Source organism: Lepisma saccharinum, chromosome 5 (genome assembly GCF_977018435.1).
Source record: "Lepisma saccharinum chromosome 5, izLepSacc3.1, whole genome shotgun sequence".
Taxonomy (NCBI): domain Eukaryota; kingdom Metazoa; phylum Arthropoda; class Insecta; order Zygentoma; family Lepismatidae; genus Lepisma; species Lepisma saccharinum.
Window position 1 is genome coordinate 8,470,110 of NC_139233.1, and position 14,705 is coordinate 8,484,814.

At 33.4% G+C, this 14,705-nt stretch overlaps 1 protein-coding gene across 1 annotated transcript in view; it reads right to left on the bottom strand.

Moving 5' to 3' along the window:
* Nucleotides 1-693: 693 nt before the first annotated feature.
* Nucleotides 694-14,705, bottom strand: part of LOC145987569 (capon-like protein) — a 344,902-nt gene continuing 330,890 nt past the window's right edge. The window contains exons 10-12 of the mRNA XM_083121917.1: nucleotides 12,636-12,851; nucleotides 10,669-10,812; nucleotides 694-5,838 (exon numbers count right to left, since the gene is read on the bottom strand). Coding sequence (XP_082978043.1) covers nucleotides 4,798-5,838; nucleotides 10,669-10,812; nucleotides 12,636-12,851 — 1,401 coding nt within the window. The 3' untranslated portion in view covers nucleotides 694-4,797. The remainder of the gene's footprint in view (nucleotides 5,839-10,668; nucleotides 10,813-12,635; nucleotides 12,852-14,705) is intronic.

The window sequence follows — 14,705 nt, forward strand, 5'->3', positions numbered from 1 at the left end:
TTCCCTCCACATATGTACTATTACAGTTACTTATTTATTATTGTTCGTCAATAAATTTAACATTATAACCTAATTTTAAAATGGGAAAGTGACAATTGTAATACTGGCCTGTCATATTCTTCTGATAAAAAGATAAAAATCCTGGAACTTACACAAAAAAAATTATAAAACAACGGCTGAAGCACATAAACATTACCTACACTATGTTTTAATCCCTTTAGGATCAAATACGTACGTGTAAGACTAGTTGTGCAGTTCTTGTGAAATTGTGTTATCTTGTCTTACATGTCTTTTTCTCTTAAATACAATCAATATTCTCATGTCTTAAAAATATATCTTATATTAAAGTGCACAATTTATTTCCTTAAAATTTATCTTTGCAACTTTTATTATTTCTAGTCAACACAGCACACAAACTGAAGTTTAACTTTAAAATTATAATTCATAGTAACCTCAGCATTCAGTAGAATTTTCATGCATCTTGAATTGTAGTTTTTTATAAAGCTCTTTTTGCATAAGTTATTCTGCTATTGAGAGCAAGCTGAAAGGTGAAACATTGTAATATTCTTTTTTAATCATGAAAAAATTACCAATTTATAATGCTTTTATAAGTAGTGTAACAAAGAACAGTTGTGTTCTTTGCTCATCCAATACAACACTGTACACACAAAAATTGTTTAGTGACAAAACTAACACACAAAAACAAAACATTTTCAGTCTTACAAAAATACCTTTATTGTAATGTCATGGAGAGATACACAATTGCCAAACACTGGCTCTACAACCAGCACATTCACCTACTCAAAAACTGTTTCAAACTACAAGAGTGCAATCACACACATTCAACAGTTCCAGTATATTGCTGTCTTCATTATGCATTCAACTTTCAACGAAAGCTGAAATAATGGCCAGAAACTCACTCATTCCATGCAAATAAAAATATCATATTTACAAGTATCTTTATGCAATGCCACTATTCAAGTCACATTTCACTTCCTTCCATGTGGATAATAAGAGAGATAAAATGTAACCATTACGTTACAACTGGGGGCAATTTATTTCTAAGTAATTCTGAAAGACGATATTAATGTTGCACATTCTGTTGATATCAACACAACTCCTACGTGGTGAATCTTTAATGCTGTCTTTTTTGTCTTAACGAGTCGCAGGTAGGAAGTATACAAACAGATAAATTTCTTCACAGTAAAAACCATCAATGGAATACTGAAATAAAGATCAGAAAACAAACACTTTCTTTCTAATCAAAAAATTATGCTGATGAGAACTGTATTAATTTGTATCTTTTGTTATTTGTGACAAAGTTTTTACATTCCTGATCTTTGATGCTTAGGAATTATTTTTAGGAAATAATCATGTGAATTAATGGCAAGATATTAATATAAATAACTTTCATTTATATATTCAAATGTTGTAAGAAATAATAATACATTATTTGTTCTCTAATGGCCATACATTATGCAGTAATCCCAAAAGAAATAATTCATTTTCATATACATTCTAAATACTTCATATTGAAATCCTTTGAATTTTTAACTATGCTTACAGTTGCTGTCTGTGGTGCTTTGTTTTATTCTTTCTACAAATTTTGTAGATTTCAATGACAAAATACATTAGGCAATAGGCAATGTTGCTGAGATTCAACTACTGCATAAGACAATTGGAAATCTACGAATAATAATTGAGGCATAAAGTGAAATTCTTGTACGTAAATTTTTAACCCCCTTTAGAAGAACCAATAATATATTTCATGACACCATGCTCCAGCCATCAAGCTTAGCAAACCCTTAGACAAAACCTTGAGCCACCATATTTATTGTAAAGATATAAGTCTATACATATAATATGAACACTTATATGTTTTTCCATATATTTCTCACAAAGTGTCATTTCATTTACACAATATTTTAACATATTCAAACAATCATTGCTAGGTGATTAAACTACTTAGAACAGAAATATTTTGGCAGAGAAATATTCAGAAATTCTTAACCTATGAAAATCTCAAATTCTGCACATAATTTTCACTGAAGTGGTTGTAGTGTATTTCAGTGATGAAAACTGCCATCTCCATGAAATTTCTGACACAGTATATTTGTAGAGAATGTTGAAAATTAAGCACTTCTTAATGCACAACCGAATATCCAGACGGTTTCGAGATTCCAAAAATTGGGATGTCATTTCCTCAAGTTTAGATTGTGACAGGATTCCCCCAACCCAACTCTGGTATAGATATTTTGAGATCCCCCATGTCCAGCTCTCGAAGTGGAAAATGTTAGCTGGGAGGGATGCTTTGTGAAAATTTTGATCTTTAAGCACTGCTCGTGCCCCTAAAACAAATATGCATTTTTACAGGCAACAAACAGAGGAAGACAAATTCATTTTAGATTGCCAGTGTATGAACTTTAAACCTGTTGAAGGAGAGGAGGGAAGGGAAGTTGTTTAAAGTCCACTTCATGCTCAGATAGCCTTATAGGACTTGACCTACAGTTTAAAGTGAAATCCAAACCACTACTCAATGTTTCTCCACCAGGAATTGCACTCAGGACAAGGCAGGAACATTATCAATACAAGCTAGTTTAATCATCTGACAGTAACTTTTCAATATAACAAATATTGTACAAGAATAAAAGGATGCAATAAATATAACCAAATGTTTGAAAATTAATATTTAAAAATTATCAAAAGATACTCATTTAAGTTATAGTTGATAACAACAGATGGCACCCCAAATTGAAACTACAGTTTAGTGTGAAAGTTTGTGAAAATGGATATTAAGCATTTATACATTTTCTCTCCTTAATGAGGTTTAGATATGGCCATTTGTCACAATACACGTTTGTAATTATTGAAATTCTAATGAGCTACATTTTCTTTCTTTTTTAAAAAATGTGAAGAACAAAAAATCAATTACAAGTGAAGGGTCTATGTAAGACAACTTCAATTACAAGTACCACACTTATAAATTATTGTAAAAGGTAATAAAAAAAGGATTTCTTGTAACTAAATTTTAATATTGCAGCCATTGTTTGCCTTTTCACATGACTTTGACATCTTAGGAAATATTTTCAAAAGTACACTTAACAATCCAAAGCAAACAATGCTGTGATGTGACTTACTACAAATATATACAAAAAAATATGTTTTTTTAAGGAAGTTGTTCTGTGTTGTTTGCAAATGGTACACTGTATTGCAATTTACAAATGTAATGCAGACAAATTCAAGTTGCAAAATTTTTATGATCAAATTCAAATATTAAAAATCGTTCATGAAAAAAATTTCAAACAGGTAATTGCAGTTTATTTTGACATGTAGTAACTATTATTGTTCTCTATGTATTTCTTTCTTTTTTCCTTGCATGATATTCTGGATTACATGATTCAAGATAAAACAAACTTTGCAAAGTTCCCCTTTCCTTTTCTACATGAAAGTTTGAGTTAGGAGCTTTATTTTCTTATGACTAAATAAAGACAACTTATACGAATTTCTTTAATCTCTAGTAAGGAAATCGAACAATACCATTAAAGAGCCCGGCATTTAGAGACATATCAAATTACAACAGTAAAATCATGATTACTTTTTTAAGTTTCCTCATCTTGTTTGCGGCTTGTAGATGAGAATTCCCACACACGCATATACACACATATTAAAGCACAACAACAGAGAACCACTTCAACTAATATTAACTTTTGTTCTACAATTAAAATTATACACAACGTATTCCAACGTGATATTAGGATTGTCATATTGAGGAGGGTGATTAGTTTTAATTTCTACATATGCCAATCTTACAGAAATAATTATGCCAGTAATGATATGCAAATAGATCCCAGATAGTTCTGCAAGTATTCCTGTGATACAAGTGGAATATATGTTAGTACATGTTAAAACACTTTAAGTAATTTGAAAGAAAGTGTACAACTTTGTGTGAAATTTAAGATAATTTTAAAGTCTTCTGACTTGGCTAACTGATTTTTACAATCAAATTTATTCATCCTAACTACCACTAAATATTTTTTTTTAGAAATGTCACTCTTCTTATATTAAATCAAGTTGAAATGGCTGAAAAAATATTTTAAAGCTTACAGCATGGGCAATTGCAAAGATGTATGTGTTAAAATGACAAGAACTCTACCTTAGTGATATTTAGTATAAAATTCTGCTAGCAGTTGGAATGTATACATGAAAAAAATGGTGGAATATAATCTTATGTAGCACATATATAGTAACTGAAGGAATGGCAAAAAAGGGGCAATCTACACAAAAATAAAGTATTATCATAGGCATGTATATAGCAATATTAAAACTTAGAACACATTTTCAGTTTCTTTTTAAACAAATAAATGGGAAGAAAGAACTTGCTTAACTATCTAGGACTTATTATTTATACACTGACAAGACCATTTTATTCTTACCACGAGAAACAAAATCAATTTCAACAAACTTCTTCAAAAATATATACCTCTAAACAGGTTTAAAGGATTTTATCTGTAACATTTACAATTTTCAACAAAATGGGATATTATTTCAGACAAGGTGTCTTTTGAATAAAACTTTACATCATTTTTAATATTAGTATCCTAAAAATACATCAACTAACATCGCCTTCAACATGAAGGAAACTTTGATCCATCGGGTTGATACTGCTCACTAGCAGAACGTGGGGAGGGGGAGGGGAAACAGTCCATCATCATCTAATCACTTGCGTTTGATTTATTGTTCTTAAGAGCCAACATTTAGCTAGCATGGGATAGAAATCTCTAAAGAACTATCTGTTCGTCATTTTGTCGTGTGCCTAGCCCATCCAGTTCTTTGTACTTGTGACATCAACTCGCTTCGGTTTGGCACTTTTTCACTCGTAGACCGTGTTATGAACGGTCCATTAACAGTACGTTGTTTTGGGTTAACTTCATCCATGCATAGCTGGCTTAATTGCACCATGGCTGAGTTCACGTCGTGTCCAGTTCGGCTCAACTGTCTTTGCACAACGGGAGACATGTGCGGCGACTGTCTGTTGCTGGTTGACGAGGGTGATGTTTCCAGAGACAGCATGTCTTCCGTGTTAATACGTCCTGCACGACGTTTCTGAGACGGAGGTGGATCCAGACGTGGAGTTCCGCTATTTTCTCCGCTACGATCATCTGACGGGACCGGCACGATCACTCTGAACCTGCCTTCCTCATCCGTCGTCGTTAGCGTACCGACTTGCGACAGAGGACGAATAAACTGGTTTCCACCTTGCATGTCGATGGAACTCTGTGCCGAATTGTGAACGGATGTTATATTCGGACTGACACGATTCTGTTCTGGAGTACTATGGCCAAGGGACGACAATCTGCTTGTGCTACCTCCGAGCTGAGGTGGCAACACCGATAGATTGGTGGTGCTCGAAAACTGGCGATTGAAAGTTGGCACCAAGTGTGTATTTTGAAAGGGCACTTGCTGAGGAGGCTGATAGGGAACGTTAACCGACGGGTAACTCATGACCGAGTACTGCTGCTGCGATTCAAATGACGGTGCAGAGGATGGTCGATATCCTAGATTCTGAAGCTTCTGCAAGATCTGCTGTTGAAACTGCTGTTGCTGTTGGTGTTGCTGCTGCTGCTGTTGTTGATCTTGGAAACTGAACGTGAAGATAGAGTTGGGTTGCTGCTGATGCATGGCCGGCCGCGGAGAGACTTGTGGCAGTACTGTCCGATTCTCGATCAAGGCTTGTTGCGGTAGCAGCGATGCCTGTTGTCTAAGAGCATCGATTTCTTGAAATTCTGGGAGATAGACTGGGGCTACAGTGGGTGTTTGGGGATCACACATTACCCCCATCTAGTAGAAAGACAGAAATCGTAAATCAGCAGAGTAAACAAAGGCCATGGGTGTCTATACACAAGAACAAGGAAAGATCAGGAGACTTTTTTCATATGATTCCAGCAAAATTTTTGCTGGCGTTTCAGCTTGAAATATCATTACATTATTTTTCTGTGCGCAGAAAAAAATACATATATGACAACATTTTTACACAATTCAAACATTTAACCCCACGTTCTGTGCATGCAATATATCAGATCATTATTAACTTACATATTAGAAAATATTATTTAATCTTCTGTGCAAATACATCAATTTTTAAAAATTCCCACCTTATGCATTATTACCAATATCAGTTAGTTTTAGGACATGACTATCTCCTTAAACATTTTCAATGTATGACTGATATATTTGGAATTGATATATTTGGAAAAGTCTTCAAGAACAAACTAATCAGACATTCATGAACTGGCTATTATCAACATTTTAAGAGAAGTCAATTCAAACTTCCATTTGGAAAAAAAAACATTAATTTTGATAAAAAGTGTGAATTTCCAAGTTAACAAAATGTATTGGCATTGCAATATGCCAAGATGCAACAAAAAAGTGAATAAAATAATTGTAAAGAATTACAATATAATAACAGCATACTTGAATATTTAGTTCAATGCAAATTTTCATCAGAGATAAACCTACTCTCGTAGCCAGGTTAATGCATTTCCTTGTTGCTTAAAGAACCTGCAATATCATGAAAAATAAGTTTTGCATTTCAACAATACACTTGAAAATACAGGCGATGATAGTAATGGTTTGCAGACATGGGCATCGAGTGGGGGAAATTGACATCGTTCATTTAAAGACAAGAATGCCAAAAGTTTGATACTCTTATTGTGATGATCAGACTTAAAGTTTATTTAGTTAGTATTTGAACAGAAAAATCAAAGTAAAAATGCATTGGATCGAAAACATGGAGTGAAAAATTTTGGAACAAGGTTATATTCTACCATTTCATCCAAAGAACAAATGGTTCCACAGTTTCCAAAATTATAATAATTACAGTTGTAGGTGAGAGGTCACACAACAAATGTATGAAAAAAATGCCCCTAATAATTAAAGCCTTTCGTGAACGAGATGTGCAAAAGTTAATATTAAAATGCATTTCAGTTACTAACTGCATAAAATGCAAAAGAAATAATAGAAAATAGCTGTGCTGGTATTCACTTGTTTGAGTCTCCCAATTTATATAATAATTATTATTGTTATTATTATTTCGAATAAAATTTATTTTTGTTAGTTTATAATATTTATTATTGTATAAAAATATTTATAACTGTGGTAATAATACTTATTATCTTTCTACTATTCAACTTTTATCATTTGCCCGATTCCCCTGCAAAAATTTCTGGCGACGCCCATGTATGCAGAATATTTTTATGCATTTTTATTTTTTTTCATATACTGCAAAGCTGTTTCTAGCATTGACTATGTATAATAATGATAAAATTGATGATAATAATAATAACAATAATATATCTCCTCTTTTATCTTTCCAAGTTCTAATACATAGATAAACCACTCCTTTGTCCAATTATAAATATAAACAACAGATATATATTGCACACAACAACAACTACAGACAGCCTTTTGATATTTAGCATTCAAATTCCTACTCAATACTCAAATTTTGCTCTGTATGCATGGATACCAAAAGAGTTCACTTACTTCACTAACAACTATGTCCGAAATTTTGAGTCCTGAAACCATTCGTCTGCAAAGACCTGTAAAAATAATGAAAAAAAAAATCTTTCTGTCTGGAGTTACTGCTTTGAGTGCTTCGAATTTATTGGAAAACTTCCCAGTTTTATTACAGAACAAATTATAAAGACAATTGTAACAAACAGCCTTAACATGAAAAAATAAATACACACAAAAGTATGTAAGTAGCAGTAATCATGCTTCAATGGTAATCTAGCATGCAATACACACATTTAAAAATAAAAAAAAATAAAAACTCCTCACCCAAGAAAAATACATAGCTTTTATAAGCTTACACAACACAGTTTGCTACAGTATAATTGCACATATGCAAGACAGTTTAATCCACCCATAGCGTTTAGTACAATCCACAAAATCATACCATGCACAATTTCAAATTCCTATAATTCTACAAAATGCGAAATACATGCTATTGTATGTTACGAAGTATCGAATAAAACCAATATACTTTATAAAGGAATAAAACATCTATTTTCCACACAATTTCACTCTCCTTTGCTTCCAAATATTAATTAACTATTGGAAGGAAACTGTGAAAAAGAAATTTGAAATCCAACAAATATATTTTAAATATTTCTCTCACTCTTTCATTTCTACATTCAGAGAAGTATGAAGAGCTTTTGTTATTTTCCATAAGGAATTTATGTTATTTATATATTTTCATATGTCATTTAATTGCCCATAGAGAAAATGTGTTTTTCAAAATAAACATTAATGCATAAAAGATATGTGTTGCAAATAATCAGAGTAAAACCTTCATATTTAATCTTATTCTGGATACTATTTGCTTACATACAAATTTTTATAACCACAGTTGCATGCTTTGTATTATTTTTATACTTAGATGTTTAAATATGAAGACATCTAGAATATCAAAATACCAAAAATGAAAATATTGTTTTTAAAATGACACCTGAAATATACCAAAAAAAAATTATGAAATACCAGGAATACGAAACTTTCTAGAAATATTCTATTTATAGTACCAAACTAATGAAAAAAGTGTCAACTATGGGAATAGAAACTGTGTGTGAAATATGCAGATTTCAATATTGTTTGTTAATGATGCAAATATTCTAAGTTAAACAAAACTGTGAAGTCATTATTCAAATAACTGTGAAGTAGATTGAAGGATAACCATAGGTTTTTAACCCATCACTCCTATTGTTGGGTCGTGTTATGCTTTTCTGCTAGATGCTACAGACAAAAGCTTTCAGTGGATATTAACAGCTCTAATGCCTATTTATGATTGTAGATCATTATAGGCAGTGTTTCTTGACATACTGTTGTTGCATACCACCAGAAAAAAAAGCACAGGTTATAGGTTTGATTTAACGAAGAAAAAAGTACTTTCTTTTTAGTGTACACATTATTTATGGCTATCATTATCAAGATGAATTTTAATTTACATTTGCTGAAGGTGTGTTTTAAATTTAAAAAAAAAATCTGTGAATAAAATTATAGCATAATTGAAATTCACTTCTTGATCAAATATATAATAATTCCATTTTACTTTTTGTCAAAAAATTACATTATTCACCTATCGATTTTGGCAACTCGACAAGGATTTGGAAAACTAACAATATTTTGTGGAGAAAATTATTACTGCAGGTGTACATGCCGTAGAATGCAAATGTAACCAACACTACATTTGTACATGTCAAAAGCATCAGGACATATCATCAATAATTCAAGTTTTTTTACACAGGTCTAACAGACAAACCCCAAGTGATACAAAAAGAAACCTATGAAAACCTTCACTACAATCAAATGCCTCTGTAAGAGGGTATCAATCTGTTGTGCTAAAATGGTTGATGTCAAAAGACTGGTCCTATGTTTGGGGGAAATATATCTATTTGAATGAGCTAGTAGTTTGGAGAACAAGGTTAATTGTATCAGTGGAACAACATTAAAGTTTCATTAAACTTTTAGTAAACTCAATCTGCTGGAAAAGGAGGAGGAGGGATATTAGAGTAGCATGTTGCAGACAAACATATTGTTATGTATTATACTGTGCAAACCATTACAAGCATATGCATCTAGTTATGCTTTATATACATATTTACCTTAATGGGATACTTGATGCACTGTTACAGTAAATGTAAATTTTTTGTTTGACGTTCACTTTTTACTCAGATAGGGTAATCAGAAATGGACTCAGTTTTGAAGTCAGATTTGAACCACTGTACACTATGTCTCCACTGGAGATCAAACATAAAACCCCTCGAACACAATGAGGTAGCATTGCCACTTTAATGCAGTTTACACTTCAAGCATGATAATTTATGAAATATGCAAACAGAAGTTTCAAACTTGAGAAGTTTAAAACATCAGATAATAGAACTCAAAACTACACAATTCTGGTTCAGTTGCAGGAAAGGGTGTGAAACATAGATAAATAATAATCATAATAATAAGAGGTGGGAGATCATTCATCCAGTTACGGGGTGACGTGTGGTCAGCATGGCGAACCCCCAGTTGTTGTAGGTTTTCTATGACCGGTTATGCTACTCATTCAGAGCTCCATTCATGAAAACGGCCAACAGTCTATGTGAAATCTCAGGAGAAAAGTTGTTACGCTTCCCCTGGGAGAGACAAACCTGTGTGCACCTTATAGCTGAAGCCAAAAGCTTGCACCTTAGACTATGGTGCAGGACAGACAATAATTATACTAGTTGTTATTCAATATTGAATGCAAAATTGTACTTGGCATAATCAAAGATAGAGTTCATTCATAACATTATGCTGCATAGTGTATGGAGTGGTGAAAAATCAACTATAATCTTTTATGAACTGCTCAGAGTTCAACAATAAATTTAATTTTACTTCCAATGGCAACACTTTATGGCCAAAGACAAGCTGAATCATGCTAGCATGGTACTGTACTTTGGCCACTTCTATTCATGAATCAAGTTTCTAGTTGCTTATACACGTAAGTATATGTTACATAAAACATGGATGTCAACAAACAATCTTAATCAGGAAACAAACAAAAACAGCACAAACCTTTTTTTTTGGAAGACAGCATCAGCAAGAATAAAACATATAAACACTTGATGGGAAAATTCTTACCTGAGGTACCAGAGTTACTTGCGGAGTTGAAGCCGAATGTTGTCCCTGGTTGATTTGCTTCTCGAGATCTTGTAGGTGGGCTACGAGGGCTTGAATGTGATCCAACAGTTCTTTGTTGTGAACAAGCAACTGGTGCGTTCGAGCCTACAATGCATTAAAACCACATCAAATGCTTTCTTTCAATACTGTCTCACAAATGTGAAACACACATTCCTAAATTGCTAATGGATGTCATCCATTGATAATTGTAAAATTATTATAAATGCCAGCACCGAATTTAAAAATCTTACAACTACATTAAATAAAGGGCTGGAAGAAAAACTTCTTTGATCTCCACAATATGCCCAGGTGCTATTATAGAAAACAAACTCAGATGATATTAGCCATGCAAGATTTACTTTGAAGATAAAACAATAGAAAGGAATGTTATTCTTACTGTTTTTTGACACATCTACTATGGTAGCAATAGCTGAACAAACCATCACTAGAAAAATCTTCTCTAAAAAAGGTCAATAATTACCTGCTGCATAAGGGTATTTTTGAAAAATTTGGTCTGAATGTATATTATAACACATCTGAATCAACATTTCTACATTAGACACCATGCATTAAACTAAAAAAACTAGGATATGTATTACATGATTGTACATGATTCTATTTTATATGAAGGATCTACTATTAAATTTAGTGGTATCAAATCTACTATCAAATTTAGTGGTATCAATCAATTTATCATATAAAAACTAAATATAATAAAAAATTGCTACACTTGCCACAGCATCACTATTTTTTTAAAATTAATTTACTGAAAAAATTAAAATATGAATGAATGAATGAGTTAACATTTTTGGATGCGTCAACATGTATGGTCATTTTACACCCTTCAAAATATGCGAGAACAATATCCTCTTATTCATAACCCTTACCTTCAAGTTTAAAAGTGGTGTAAAGAGTCCGCTGAGAAACGTTAAAGGAGCAAGGTTGTATAGGGATCTGCACAGGACATACACAACACATTCAAAAGGTTAGGAGAAACTAAAAACTTCCTCAGAAACAGTGTAAGAGGCTCGCTCTGCTCAAAAAGCTAAAAACATTTTGTTAAAGTACTTACTATCATCATTTCCTAACATGGATGATAAACAGTTGGGAAGATTAAAAGTTTGTCTAAGGAAAATAAAATTGGCACAGTCAATAAGAATATGCCGAACACTTAAAATAATTTTACAGATACGACACATTGGAGCATCCAGCCATTGCATTCCTCCATTTTTTCATGATCTAGAGAGTAACGTGTATATATACTGGGTGTCCCAAAAGTAAAGTAGGATTTTAATTGTGTACCATTTTCCCCCGCAGGGTTGGCAGTGTTCTGAGAGGTCACATGTTGTAGGAAAAACATTGCGGTTAGTAAATATGGAGCGCTACATGACGAAGGAGCGAGTGACGATCGTTAAAATTCGTTACAAGTACGGAAACTGTGAGCAAATTACCTGACATTTTCAATAGGAGAAGCGCCCCAAATGAAACAACTGTGCGACCTCACACCATGCGATTTTTCTCCTCTGGGGATTCATTAAGTCCAAAGTTTATGCTGCGAAGATAACAATGATTCCTGAATTGAAAGCAGAAATTCAAGGAGCTATCGATGGCATTGAGTCACAGTTATGCGAAAAGGTGATTCAGAATATTGTAAAAAAAAATTGTGTGTCAAATGTGTCATGGAGGACATTTTGTCAGATATTCTCTTCCACATTTAATGGGAATGTTCACTCTTTCATATAATGTAATAACTTTGGCAATTAATAAATATATGAAATGTTTTTTCCTTAAATTAAATCCTGCATTACTTTTGGGACACACAGTACACACAGAAAATTGTATGTACTTTATGTTTGCATTAAAATAAATTGAGATTTATATACATGAAAACATTCTACATTGTTTTTCCTATGAAAATTAATGGTTACCTGTGCTTCTAGTCTAGCTGCTGTCTCAGCTGCCAGTTGGTCTCTCAGCAAGTGTACCTGTGCTACTGCTGCCTGAGTTTGTTGCGTCTGCTGCTCCAACTGCTCCCTTAGCAGCTGGAGTTCATGGTGAGCACTCAGAGGAGTTCCCGCGCTTGGTAATGATTCGGTAGCTTTCAGTGGTTCACTCAGTGGTGACGTGTATGTCTCACCTCCAGTCTGAAACAAAAATCAGCTTGTATACTGACCTGACGTTGGAACAGTTTTCAAGCAGTGGCGTATGTTGGTTTTAACGAGTGGGTAATCTCAGACCCTTGATTCATCCACCCACTCCTGAAGTCTCCCTGCAAATTTACCTCAGCATCCATACAGGATTTATGAATATATATGTGGAAAATTTTACCTTATTGTTGCGACCACTATCAATTAATTGTTGTGATTGAAGTTAATCTACGTTTAGAATTTCAAATAATAAAACAAGAAAGTATAATAAACCTAATAAAAAAAAACAGCCTGTAACATACAACATGAAAGGAATGTGCTAGTGAAATAAAAAACCCTCAATATTAATCGAAGTGTAAAATTCAAGTTACCCCAGTACCCAGTTATCCATGCATTCCCGATTTTTATTTCTATACATGGAAGTATAAGTTCAGACCTGTGTCTGTGGTACAAGAGATGCTATACTGGCCTACCTGCATTAACGATTTGCAAATTCGAAAAGATCTTGTTCCAAATATTGTCACATGCAAATGCTCAATTATATCCTTTGCCTTTAACTTCAGTAAGGGCCTCCCCGATTGCACAGTGATAGCATCGTTGTCTTGTAATCAAGGGGTCCCGGGTTTGATACCTGGTGGAGGCACATAGTGGTTTGGATCCCACTTTAAACTGTAGGTCCAGTCCCAATTAGGCTTACTGTGCATAAAGTGTACTTAAAACACCAAATCAATCCAATCCAATTTAACTTCAGTAAACACACCACGAGCATGAATACTAAACCACTAACACATAAACAAATAATACATTATCGAATCGCCAATAGGAACACCAAGTACAAGACAAAACCACATTCCACATGCATCCAATTTCTTGCGCCAATCTTCTGTTGCGTTCCTGCTTGATTCAGAATGAAATTCCCTATGGATGCTCAAAATTCCCCCTTTCCCAGCTTTAAATTCCCTGCGATGCGAGAGGTTCTCCAACTTGGAATCATTGTGTTTTTTCTTTATATATTTTACATTCATACATCTTTCATCTATATGATCACTATTAATCTAAAGAGGGGAGAAAAGGAACGTAAATTAACTAATATATATATTTTTCTGATAGCTTTCCCTTTCAAAAATTATTCACTTCCCTGAAAGAAGTACTCTCATTGGTTTTGAAGGTTACAGAGAGAAAGTATTCATGCATTTTAAAATACAAATGGAAAAAAAGCAAGCATATAAATAGTTTAATTACTTCATTGATCGATTGATTACATTGTTATTTTACGTCGCTTTTCTGCCACTTTAGGCTAATCATGACGAGTGATATGAAATTAGGGACATTTACAAAGAGCACCCATGTCCAGGTCGGTGTTCGAACACTGGAGCTCTGGTGTCGTATGGAATAATGCAAACCACTCCGCCACGGAGGTTGGTGTAATTTCTTGAATATCTAGTTTAAATTTTAATTTATTTAATTACCTTGATCTTCAATATTTAAGCTTTTCCCCTTTGACAAATTCTGTTCAAGCAGCAGAGAAGACAGAAGCAAATGTAAAATGAGAATTAACATATAATTGGTTCGCAAATGTTGTTCAGATTTCCCTGTTTCTCGCGCACTTCAAGATGTATTTTCCCTTTTCAGCAGTGGCGTCGCGTGGAGTAAATCCTTGCGTGTTCACAGCCAGACTAAAATCAGACAAAATTTACCCTCCGCCCTTTACTTAGACCGAGGGGGGTACAAACACACAGAGAAATAAATTATTGATCACCATCGCAGAGAAGAGAACAGTGAACCTAAGCTAAGATTTTTTTTCTTCCAGTGATTTGCCAAATGTCGAAGAAAAGCAACATCAAAGAAAGA